Genomic DNA, 13505 nt, shown 5'->3' on the forward strand with positions numbered 1-13505 from the left:
AGCTCTTTCCTTTTCTCCTGTTAAAGCTGGGTAAATCTCAACTGGTTGTGGGATTTATCGACCTTAAAGTCTTCATCAAGCACTTACTCTTTATTTATGGAGACCTGCACTAGAATTTCACCTGCCCTTTCACTGAACTCTCCAACTGCAAAGTCAGTTTCCTTGGTACATACCATTATGTATAACTAATGCAACCTGTTCACCTAAAAGGGGAAAGTGAATGTTGTAGGAATTTCAAAGATTCTATTTTATTATCAAAATATACAACTCTTAAATTCTTCAATTCTCTGGGTAGCCATGAAACCAAGAAAGAAAAGAAAGACACGATGATCATCAACCCCCAAATCCTACCTCCCCGCAAAAAAAAATGAACAGAAACAGAACCATCAAACCCCAAATCCCTCCTCCCACACAAAAACTGAGCAAAACGGATCGGGCATATTGACTCCCAAATCCCTCCTCCCACACAAAGAGAGCAAAATGGATCAGGCAGATCGACCTCCAAACCCCTCCTCCCGCAAAAAAAACAAACAAAATGGATTAGGCACATCGACCCCCCCACCACCACCTCCAAATCCCTCCTCCTGCATAAAAAACGAACAAAACAAATCAGGCATATTGATCCTCAAATTCCTCTTCCCACATAAAAAAAATGAACAATTCCCCTCCCCGCACAAAAAAAACGAGAAAATAAAGGCAAAAAACACCACAATATAAACACTATAAGACTGAGAAAAGCTTTTGTAGTCCGAGTTCACATCCAAAAGGCAGAAAAACCTAGGCAGCATTCTCTGCAGCAGCAGACTCTTCGTTCTGTGGTAGCATAGCAGAGCAATCAAAAAGACAGGTAGCTGATGCTCACTCTCCACACTCGCCTTGATGCTTCGTTTGCCCTTGTCGCTTGAGTCTGCGAACAATGAAAGCTATAATTGGTAAAATGGAGCCAAACGTCGGCTTGTAGCCTGCCTACTACAAGGTTTGCGCAAGCTGCCTCTGCCTCCCAGTATCTCAGAGACTGCAGAGCACCGGAACACCCAAACAATCTCCAAACTTCTCGACTCACCCTGATATTTCAGTCACCTTCGTCGCTTTAATTGGTGTACAGTGGAAACTATAATAGGAGTAATGGGGTCAGACATTGGCTTGTGCACCATCCTGCAGGCTTCTTGCCACAAGGTTTACTCACGCTGCCTCTGCCTCCCAGAATCTTGGAGACTGCAGAGCACTGAAACACCCAAAAGATCTCCTAACAGCAAAACACAGACTCCAACAGTTCCAGAATCACATCCAAGACGAGAAATGAACTTAAAAGACATAAAAGAAGTGAAAAAGGTGGTTCCATGATCTAGCCAGATGTCGTCGATCAAAGAAGCGCTGTACGCAGGCGCCATCTTAACCAGGAGTCCTTTTATTACTATTATTATTAGCACTATTATATTTGGAGCTAGTTCCAGTTGGATATGAACAAGTTTGTTTTGTACAATTTTTTTTTTCATTATTTTGTGATTTAATGCATCTGTTTTGTTATAAAGACCTATTGAAGTTGTGTTTTTAAATCCATCTTAGCTTTACTTTAACTGTACACTTTAGTTTTGGTAGAGTTATACATTGTAGCTTTATGAAACTCATCAGTCGTTATGAAGGTCATTTTGTAATTTTGTGTTTATTTCCTTTACAGGCACTGTCAGAATTGAAATGTTTAGAAATATGCAGAATACAGAAATAATCAGGAAAATGACTGAAGAGTTTGATGAAGTGAGTCCCTGTTACTTCATTGAATAATGCGTAGTATGTATAAATTTGGATGGTCCCAAGATTGAAACCAGAGTTACATCTCTTGATGTTTTTCAGTTTAAAAGCTAAATAGTTATAATAGTTAGTTCATTTTGGATTGTAAAAATTAAAATTCACTTTTAAATGATCACTTATGAAAGAGGCAGAAAGTCTACTTGTATTTTACTTACCAGAATAATGTCAAATGTAGATTCCAAAAATACTTATTCTTTAATCTACAACAATATTGAAAGGACAGTGGATTCTGGTTTGTTGGGCCTTGGGTTATTTGGGCAGCCACTTATTTGGGACAACTCTTAAAGAACAAAAACTAATTAAGAAAATTCCTAGGATTCCTTTCATTTATTTGGGAAAATGTGCCACTTAATTGGGGAAGGAGACTATTGCCGAACAGCTTTTAACTAGTGTCTGTTGCACTCACTTGTATGGTCATTAAACACTACATCGTGCCCAGAGTGAACAGTTTTTAAAAAGCATCAGTTGCATGTGTTTGTGTTCAAAAAGCAGTGATTTTTGTCACTGGTGGTTGGCAAGAAATAAGCAGTAAGACAATTCTGAACTGCTTTGCTCACTGCGGTTTCAAGCACTCAGGCTTGGAGATGTCAGGATCGGTCAGGAATGAAAATGAAATAATTTCACTACTTGAACAAGGAAGGAACTACAAGACTTTGAACGTATTGACAATCATCTTGAATGTTACAATGAAAATGTCGATTTGGAGAATGCAATCGTCGATAGCATTGTATGAAGGCAGTCCACTATCTGCACTAGGTGTCTGTGCTGATTTTGCATACACTAGATTAGGGGTCACCAACCCATCGATCGTGATCGACTGGTCGATCTTTGAGATTTTCCCAGTAGATCTTGAAAAAAATCAAAAATAAATACACAAATACTGTTGTAATGTAAGCATTATAAAAATAAGTAATACTAATTAGGATAATGGTAATATAGCAATACTTTTGCTACAAAGCTGTTTGTAAAGAGAGATTGTTTCCGGGTTGCAGGGTTTCAGTTCCATTCTTTCTACCCAATGCGCATGTGTGTAGCACCCCCACCATGAACTGCATTTTCAGCGTAGAGTGTGCTGCATCAAAGTGACCAATTAAATTAGATACGCAGTGGTCCCCAACCACCGGGCCGCAAAGAATGCAGCAGCACAGCGGTAGTCGAAACGCATCCAGCACATCTTTAAGAAAAAAGCCAAAATAAACAAGCTAATTAATTTGGTGCCGCCCAGTATGTAAATGTCGACCCAGATCAGAGGCAATTGCCAATTGTGTTGCCTCTGATCTGGGCCGACATCTACGTGCCGGGTGGCACCTAATTAATTAGCTTGTTTATTTTGGCTTTTTTTCCCTTAAAGATGAGCTGGGTGCGTTCCGACCACCGCTGTACTGCTGCATTCTTCGCAGCCCGGAGGTTGGGGACCACTGGATAAGAGTACAGACTGTCGCAAACATCAATATACAGCACTCGCTCGTGATATCCTGATAGCATGGCGGAGGCTCCACGAAAGAAGGCGAAAACTTACAAATTCCATCCAGAATGGGAAGAGGAATTTCTGTTTACCTTGGTGAAAGACAAGTGTGTATGTATGTTGTGCCACCAAACACAAGCACTGACTAAAAGAGGAAATCTAGAGCGGCACCGCAACACCAACCACCAGAAATTTAAAGACACCTACCCCCCCCACCCCCAAAAGGCGCAATCCATGCTAGGAAAGTTGAGCTGAAATCAGGGTTGAAGGCCAGCAATCATAATTCACAAAACATGCTGCTGAAAATAAGGCTGCTATTGAAGCATCATTTCGTGTAAGTCACCTTTTGGCTAAACACAAAAAGCCTTTTACAGATGGCGATTTATTCAAGGAAGCAATGGCCATTACCGCAGAGACTGTTTTTAATGACTTTAAAAACAAAAACGACATCACAACCGCAATAGATAATATACAGCTTGGCCCTGCAACAGTTACAGGGAAGGTAGAGTCACTGTCAGAGGACATGGATATTTTTCACTACAATTCAATGAATCCCTGGATGTAATACAAACAGCTCAGCTTGTTGTATTTGTCAGAATGGCTTTCCAGGATTTTACAACAAAGGAGGACTTCCTCACTCTTTTGCAATTAAAGGAGAGAACGAGAGGTGATGATATTTACCATGAGTTTAAAAAATATGTTCGTGAAAATGACAACCTCATTCATAAACTGGTGGCAGTTACTACTGATGGGGCCCCAGCAATGCGCAGTGTGCGGGTTGGTTTTATAGCAGTAAAAGTCAGTGCCTACTTTGGGTCAACTTATCTATGTGAAATTGCATTTTCACTGATGAAAAATTATTATATCTAAGTACAGGAGCTGTCACACCTCACAGACTGTCTCAGACTGGCTGTCTGTAGTTATGAGCCAAATTTCAGGGAACTAGCAATAAGTATTCAGCCCCAGTCATCAAACTGAGTGCAACAGTCAATTTTTATTCATTTATTTTTCATGTTGAAATAAAATTAAATAATGAAACTTAGAGTTAATGGTGTGAAGTTTTGTAATATTCTTAAAGAAAGATCTGCTAGTTACAGTGTTTTCTTGTTTGAATTAATTTGAAAGTTTGACAGAAGTATTTTGTGTAATTCAAATACAATTAGCCCAAATAAAAGACCTCAGGTTGGCAGTACAATCTGAGCTGTTTTTTCTCTAAATGATTTAGTAGGTAGATCTTGCCTTCCACTAAGGTCGTGGTAGGGGATTTTGGGCTTAAAAGGAGATGTCAGGATCGGAACTACAAGACTTTGAACGTATTGACAATCATCTTGAATGTTACAATGAAATGTGGATTTGGAGGATGCAGTCGTCAATAGCATTGTATGAAGGCAGTCCATTATCTGCACTAGGTGTCTCTGCTGATTTTGCATACACTAGATGAATGCTTCTGTTGATAACCATTTGGAACTAATACACAGTTTTATAGCACTGTAGTAGTATTGGTTGTGTTCTAATTTTTTTTCCTATATTTCATTTAATTATTACTCAGTTTGTCTTTTTTTAAAACCTTTTTAACTATTTCCATGAAACCGGCTAAATGGGGCAGCTGCTTAATTGGGCCAAAATCTACTGGTCCCGATGTGTCCCAATTAATTGGAACCGCGATATACAGTTGCAGGAAAAGGTTTATGAGCCCTTTGTAATTACCTGTTTTTTTGCATTAATTACTCATAAAATGTGATCTGATCTTCATCTAAGTCACAATAATAGACAAATACAATCTGTGAAACACACAAACAATTGTACTACTTCTTATCCAATACTGAGTACTCCATTTAAACAATCACAGTCTAGGTTCAAAAAGGTATATGAACCTCTGAGGCAATACCTTCTACAAAGCTATTTGGAGTCAGGGTAGCAGTCTGTCACCTGAAGCTTAATAGACATTGGATGATGCAACAAGACAATGATCCAAAACACTAGAGTAAATTAACAACAAAATGGTATAAAAAGAAGAAAATCTGTGTTTTGGATTTATTCAGTATGCTCACAAGAAAATAAATCTCAGGGGTGTATATAGTGATGTATGTGTATTTTGATAATAAACTTACTTTGAACTGTAAATACCATCTGAAATAGATAAGGATGTTGTTCAAGTGTGCCAGAATTGCTATGCACCTGTGAGGCGTGAAACAGTCAACTTTTGTGTTTCTTAATCTTGTGAACTGCACAACTCCACAAGAGAGTTCATCATTACCTTAAAGGCAATAAATGCACCTGGCTCCTGTCTCTAAAACAGGAAGGAAAAGCAAGTGGATAATTGACTTTAGATAATAATTGTGTCATTTTATCATGTTACTTTTTTTGAGCTCTGAGTATTTTGATGAGTAATGATGTCTTGAACTCTGTTTATTTTTGTATGGTATTTTCCTTCAAATGTGGGTCAGGACAAAAGAAATATTATACGTATAGAAAGTAAAACTCTTTTGCTTATAATTACCACATAATTACCTTTTTAAAGATTATAATCGTGAAAATATTTATTTTCAGGACAGTGGAGATTATCCACTAACAATGCCTGGTCCACAGTGGAAGAAATTTCGCTCAAATTTCTGTGAGTTTATTGGAGTGCTGATCCGACAGTGTCAGTACAGTATTATTTATGATGAATACATGATGGATACAGTGATTTCTTTGCTAACTGGGCTTTCTGATTCCCAAGTTCGAGCCTTCAGGCACACCAGTACGTTGGCTGGTAAGTTTATAACTTTGTGCAAACAATAACTTATGAAGAATTTTTGTTTGAATGCTGAAGCACATACTATGATGTACAACTGAAACATAGAATCTGAATTATATTTAAATGTCAACATGAATGATTTTGTCAGGCTTTAGTTGGACACATGCAACACGTGTAAAATCATGGTCTTACTTAATTTGCCACAGATTTAGATTTTAACACAAACCCTGTGTTGCTGCATAAGTTGTCCTGCATAACCCTGCATAACGTGTAGCTTTATGCTGATGACCTTTTGCTCTACATTTCTAATGTGGAGTCCTCTCTACCCTCAATACTCTCTTTACTTTCTGAATTTAGTCAGTTCTCAGGATATAAGCTTAACCTTCATAAGAGTGAACTTTTTCCTTTGAATAATTTGGTATCAGTCAACTCTGACCTTCCTTTTAAAATTGTAAGAAATCAATTTACGTATTTGGGTATAACAATTACTAAGAATTATAAATTTCTTTTTAAAGACAACTTTATCACTCTTTTGGAATATCATAGTCATAGTCATACTTATTGATCCCAGGGGAAATTGGTTTTCATTACAGTTGCACCATAAATAATTAATAGTAATAAAACCATAAATAGTTAAATAGTAATATGTAAATTATGCCAGGAAATGAGTCCAGAACCAGCCTATTGGCTCAGGGTGTCCGACCCTCCAAGGGAGGAGTTGTAAAGTTTGATGACCACAGGCAGGAATGACTTCCTATGACACTCTGTGTGCATCCCGGTGGAATGAGTCTCTGGCTGAATGTACTCCTGTGCCCAACCAGTACATTATGTAGTGGATGGGAGACATTGTCCAAGATGGCATGCAACTTGGACAGCATCCTCTTTTCAGACAGCACCATCAGAGAGTCCAGTTCCATCCCCACAACATCACTGGCCTTACGAATGAGTTTGTTGATTCTGTTGGTGTCTGCTACCCTCAGCCTGCTGCCCCAGCACACAACAGCAAACATGATAGCACTGGACACCACAGACTCGTAGAGCATCCTCAGCATCGTCCGGCAGACGTTAAAGGACCTCAGTCTCCTCAGGAAATAGAGACGGCTCTGACACTTCTTGTAGACAGCCTCAGTGTTCTTTGACCAATATGTTAAGAAGGTACTATCAAATTGGTCTCCCCTTTCTTTATCGCTGATTGGATGTATTAATTCTATTAAAATGAATATTTTCCTAAATTTTTATACTTATTTCAAGCCCTACCTTCTTTATTCCTAAATCCTTTTTCAACTCTTTAGATTCGATTATATCTTACTTATGGAAGAATAAAACCTCCCAATTAAACAAAGTTCATCTTCATGGGGGATTAGCCCTACCCAATTTTAGGTTTTACTACTGGGTAGTCAACATATGCTACCTTATGTTTTGGATATACTACATTAATCGTGAAGACTGTCTAGTTTGGGTTTCTTCAGAAGTCAGTTCTGTTAATAAATTTTCTATTATTTCTCTTCTTGGTTGTTCAATTCCTCTATCCTTAAGTAATTTAACTGATAATTTTGTAGCTAAACATCCTTTGAGGATTTGGTTACAATTTAGAAAATTCTTTGGGTTATTTGGTTTTTCACTCTATAGTCCCTTTTTTTCTAATTTTTTTTAAACTTTCTTTGATTGATGTAGTTTTTAAAGAGTGGAATAGACTAGGTATTAAATGTTTTCAGGATCTGTTTGTTGGAGATGGTCTTTTCTCATTTGATCAACTATCTATTAAATATAATCTTCGTAAAGCTCACTTTTTCAGATATTTACAAATTAGAGACTTCTTGCGTTCTGAACTTTATACATTTTCTAAATGTCCAGATAAGAATTTAATTGATACAGTTTTTACTTTGAAACCTTTAAGTAATGGATCTATTTCTAATATTTATAGTCTGTTGTTGGCATTGAGAAACATTCCGTTAGACAAAATTAAAAACCTCTGGGAATATGACCTACAGATTTTAACTGATGAGGATACTTGGAATGAAACTTTTAAACTTGTTCACACCTCTTCGTTATGTGCATGTCACTCTTTTACAGTTTAATGTAGTTCATAGAGCCTATATGACTAAAGATAAGCTCTCTCGTTTTTACTCAGATTTTTCTCCATACTGTAATAGGTGTAATGTCGAAGAGGCCTCTCTAATTCACTTGTTTTGGTCCTGCCTGCGGCTTGATAAATTTTGGAAAGAAGTATTTCAAACTTTCTCAGAGCTTTTTACAGTAAACTTTAAACCCAACCCTCTGACTGCCTTGTTTGGCATTGTTGGATTTTGCTCTTAAGCCGAATGATTTGCATACTTTGGCTTTTATTTCTCTTTTAGCCAGAAGAGTTTTGTTGCTTAAGTGGAAAGATGCCACTCCACCTACTCATGCCCATTGGTTGATTGATGTTATGTCATGTTTAAATCTAGAGAAGACTAGATGTTCTATTTCTATACCTAGACAAGATTTTTTCACATGATCGGGACCTTTTTTGGAACTACTTTCACAATTTTCGATTTGGTCAGCAATGATGATGGCTATTATATGTTTGAATTTACGACTATATGTCAGAGATTCTTTTTCTTTTCTTTGAACCAAACAGCTGTTTTTTTTCTGTTTTGTTATGGGGTTTTGATTTTGCTTTAGATTAGAATAAGGTATACCTTTTCAATATTATGGTTAATTTACTATACATAGTTATGGGGCAATTCAATCTTGTTTCTGTTTCCATAATATCATAATGTAGTTTGTATTTGACTATGCAAATAATTAATAAAAATATTGAAAAAGAACACAAACCCCAAGTAAAACAATGTTTATTTATTTAGCATGTGTGATACAGGTAAGTTGGCTAATGAGACTAGCAGGAGGTAGAAGAAGTGATCAAATGCTCAGGGAGAATAATGTATTTTGATAACGCTGAAGGAGAACTGGTCATTGGGGAGTTTTAAATAATAGAGTACTTTGCAGAAAAAGTGAACTACTATATGATGAAGGGATTTTTACACAAGGGCAAGGGTTTTAAATTGGATATATTATGGAATGAGAACCCAGTGTAAACAAATACTGATGAAAGTCCAAAGCAAATAGTTAAGTACATTGATTTATTCCACACCCTTGATTTATTATGTTGCTCTACTGTTAAAAAGACATTCTCAGCAAATTTTACAACTTAAGTTGAATTTGTCTGAATCTGTGTGAAAATTGTAGATCAGCAAGGGCAGAAGAAGAGGCTGAAGTAAATATTGGAAAACCAATTAGAAGGAGAGTATGGCATTTGTCTTTACATGATGACATATTGTCTGAAAAGTTTCAGTTATTGTTGTTAATGTGTATATTCCATTTGGTGATCTGCTTCAGTTTTATAAACATGGTTTCTTCCTCCTACATTCTTTTGGAGTAGGTACTTTGGAAGGAAGGTAGCATTTTTATATTTACTTCTCATTCTTGTAACTGCTAAAATTTTAACACTCAGAGGCTGAATAATGAATTGAAAATTTTGAAATATTTTATTTTGGGCCTAAGTTTGAATTCATTCTGAACACGAGGTAATTTTCTTTGTGTTGCACATTTTTCTCAAGCAAACACATGCAGCGTTATTCTGAGTGCATCTGAACCCATAGAGTATAGTTTCCTTTAATCCAAGAAAAATTTTATCTCACTTAAGATTTGCTTAGATTTGTTTATATTATCTTCTAGCTTATACAGTAACACAGTAAATCAAGATTATAACTTGAGTCGTTATGCATTTATACTTTTCAGTTGTTTTGCATTTTCAACAGTTTTTTTCCAGCTTTCCAGTGAATACTTTCTGTTCCTTTCAATTTCTGTCCAGTTAGCTAAGTGGAGTTCTGATTACCAAAATACCCAGTTTATTTCAACTACAAATTTTCGTACAGATACAGATGAAAATTCATTTATTTATCACAAGTACATTAAAACAGAGTGAAATGCGTTGTTTGGATGAACAACCAACACAACCTAAGGATGTGCTGGGGGCCGCCGGCAAGTGTCACCACACATTTTGGCACCAACATAACATGCCACAATGCTCAGCAGAATAACAGAACACAACAAAACAAAATGCAAAAAGCAACAAAATGACAGCAGGAAAATGAGCCCCTAAACTCCCTCCCACCCGCACACATTCACACGCAGACAGCCCTCCGACACAGGACAAGACTCTGGACCCGTCTTCCGTGGACTTACAGACAACCAGCCTTCAACTTCCCCGGTGGACTTCAGACTCGTAGTCTCAGTCGGCCATCAGAATTCAAGTTCTAGACTTCTGATTGATCTTCTGTCTTCAGTCTTCGGTACCAAGCTTAGTACTAGGCGATGACATGATTCTGAACTCCAGAGTAACTGACTCGTACCTGACGGGTTCACCAACCATTGTGCCTCCTACTCACACAGATATCTAATCCTGGGACCCACTGACCTGTTGCGACTCTCTGACTCGGTGGGCCACCAGCCGTCATTGTCATTGGTCCTTGTTCACAGTGCTTGCCAGCCCAACAACTATGGATGTCCTTTGTCACACATCCATGTTGCTGGCCTAGACTCCAGATACTCTTTGTTCCATGTCCACATTGCTGGCCTTTGAGTGTGATGTGGAGGCCTAGACTCTGGGTATCCTTTGTCACTTGTCCATGTCATTGGCCTTCGAATGCAGAACATAAGAGCAAAAGATTGGACTCCAGCCTGAGCTCTAACTCCTCCATATCTCTATGTCTAAACCCTAATCTGAACTCTTAACTCTCCCTTCTGTCCCCAAAAACCAACCCTAGGATCTTAAAAAAACTACTAAATCAGAGCCACAATCTCGACAGAGGTGTAGCTCAGTGACATCTTGACCGGACACTTGTCTAGAAATGGGGAGTTTTGCTGGAACTTTTTCAAAGCAGTTTGATATTACTTATTGTTAAGGATCAGCTTGTGAAGTCGATCTATGTCGATTTTTTTTATCAGGCTTTGTTTGTTTGCTATTAACTACTTTTTGAACTTCATCAAAGAACTTCAAAGTAAAATTCTCTTGATATCACTTGGTTACACTGTCACAACCAAATTCAGTATGAGTATTTGCAATTTAATTTATGTAGTATTTAAATTATATTAATAAAGATTAACTAACACCAATTTCCTCCAGTATTTTATATGCAGTTTCATAAACTGTGAGGATATAAATATGTTTGAGCTTGGTGATTAGCACAACACAAAAGTTTTAATTTAAAATTAATGATTTTGCTTTTCTCATTGCAGCTATGAAGCTGATGACTGCATTAGTGAATGTAGCCTTAAACTTAAGTATACATCAGGATAATACACAAAGACAGTATGAAGCTGAAAGGAACAAAATGATAGGCAAACGAGCTAATGATAGATTAGAATTACTTCTACAAAAGAGAAAGGAGGTAAGACTTAGAATATATTCTATATTTTAAGTGCAAATCAAATGAAAACAGCAGATGTTGGAAATTTACCAATGCTGGAAATTGAAATCAGCTCAGGTTGATTTTTTCCAGCATTTTCTGTTTTTATTTCTGATTTCCTCATCATAGAAGTTATTTTGCATGACTTGCTGTTTTTTTTCAATGTTTCGTTTCTACTATGGTAAATGCTTTACATTTAGAGTGTATATATAATAATAAATTCTTGTAAGAATATGTAAATACCCAGATGGGAGGAGGAATTGTACATTTCTGTAGTGGTGCTATGCTATGGCTTTAACTATTTGGCTCAATTACAGCATGGAAGATTGCAGTACAAGTTTTTTTTTTAGAAGTACTGGTTATTAACATCTAAAATAATTGAATATAAATTAAAATAATTCCGTATAATATATCACATTATTTTGAGCTTTAAGTTAGTGGCTATGTTCTGTCTGTATTTTATTCTCAGCATGCTTTTACCTTTCAAGAGAAAATCTGCAGATGCTGGAAATCAAAGTAATGCACACAAAATGCTGGAGGAATTCAGCAGGTTAGGTAGCATCTATGGAAAAGAATGAACAGTTAGCGTTTTGGGCCAAGACCCTTATTAGACTATTCCAGTCCTGATGAACAGTCTTGGTCTGAAATGATGACCGTTTACTCTTTTCCATAGATGCTGCCTGGTCTGCTGACTTCCTCCAGCATTTCATTTGCTTTCACCTTCACTGTTTTTGAAATACTCACTATGATCAAAGGCTTAATTTTAAAATAAGCAATAAATATTAGCAAGTATATGGCTTATGTATGAAAATATCTAAATGTTGGAAATTATGAATCTCAAAATTCTGAAAATTGTTCTCAACATGTTCATAAACAAGATAATTTTCCATTTCAAGCACATTTATCAGAGGAAGATAAAAAAGCATGTATACAAATGGACCAACCACAGAAGGAGATGATCTGTAAATGGTATAGTCTCTGATAGAAAGCTAGTTGATGGGTTGGTTTTCAAACTGCTAATTAGAAAATGTTAAATAAGATAGTGAGGTGTTGGAAAGATCAAGAATGTTTGAAGTGCTAAAAACAAGCAGAAGGCATACAAACAGCATGAGAGAATGCAGAAGTAAATGTTACCAGTATAATTGATCTGAGCCAACTCTGTTGCCTGCTTTATTGCATTTTGGAGCATTATTTGAAAACATAGGTGACAATGGAACACTGGAAGAAAACACATTGAAAGGGGAATTGAAGAACTGGGATTCAAGAAGAACAATTATGGTTAATAAACAGACTGAAGGAATGAAATTGTTTGAACAGCAGTCCAAAGATTTAGTGGCTGAATGGAGGACTGATGTACAGTGGCATGCAAAAATTTAGGCACCCCTAGTCAAAATTTCTGTTACTGTGAATAGATGAACTGATTTCCAAAAGGCATAAAGTTAAAAATGACACATTTCTTTAATATTTTAAGCAAGAAAATTTTTTATTTCCATCTTTTATCGTTTCAAAATAACAAAAAAGGAAAAGGGCCTGAAGCAAAAGTTTGGGCACCTTGCATGGCCGTACTTAGTAACACCCCCTTTGGCAAGTATCACAGCTTGTAAATGCTTTTTGTAGCCAGCTAAGAGTCTTTCAATTCTTGTATGGGGGATTTTCTCCCTTTCTTCCTTGAAAAAGGCTTCTAGTGTTGTGAGATTCTTGGGCCATCTTGCATGCACTGCTCTTTTGAGGTCTATCCACAGATTCTCGATGATGTTTAGGTCAGGGGGCTGTGAGGGCCATGGTAAAACCTTCAGCTTGCGCCTCTTGAGGTAGTCTATTGTGGATTTTGAGGTGTGTTTAGGTTCATTATCCTGTTGTAGAAGCCATCCTCTTTTTATCTTCAGCTTTTTTACAGACGTTGTGATGTTTGCTCATTGTGGCCAAAAAGTTCTATTTTAACTTCAACAGTCCACAGGACATGTTTCCAAAATGCATCAGGCTTGTTCAGATGTTCCTTCGAACCTTTTGAATAGAACTTTTTGGCCGCAATGAGCAAAGG

At 37.0% G+C, this 13505-nt stretch overlaps 1 protein-coding gene across 2 annotated transcripts in view; it reads left to right on the forward strand.

Annotated features, from left to right (window-relative positions):
- LOC140196424 (cohesin subunit SA-1) overlaps positions 1–13505 on the forward strand; it is a 286358-nt gene that overhangs the window by 220984 nt on the left and 51869 nt on the right. For both annotated transcript variants that reach the window (XM_072255627.1, XM_072255628.1), the window contains exons 6-8: positions 1679–1755; positions 5825–6029; positions 11295–11446. In XM_072255627.1, the coding sequence (XP_072111728.1) occupies positions 1679–1755; positions 5825–6029; positions 11295–11446 (434 nt within the window). The remainder of the gene's footprint in view (positions 1–1678; positions 1756–5824; positions 6030–11294; positions 11447–13505) is intronic.

The sequence above is a fragment of the Mobula birostris genome, chromosome 4 (assembly GCF_030028105.1).
Source record: "Mobula birostris isolate sMobBir1 chromosome 4, sMobBir1.hap1, whole genome shotgun sequence".
NCBI lineage: Eukaryota > Metazoa > Chordata > Chondrichthyes > Myliobatiformes > Myliobatidae > Mobula > Mobula birostris.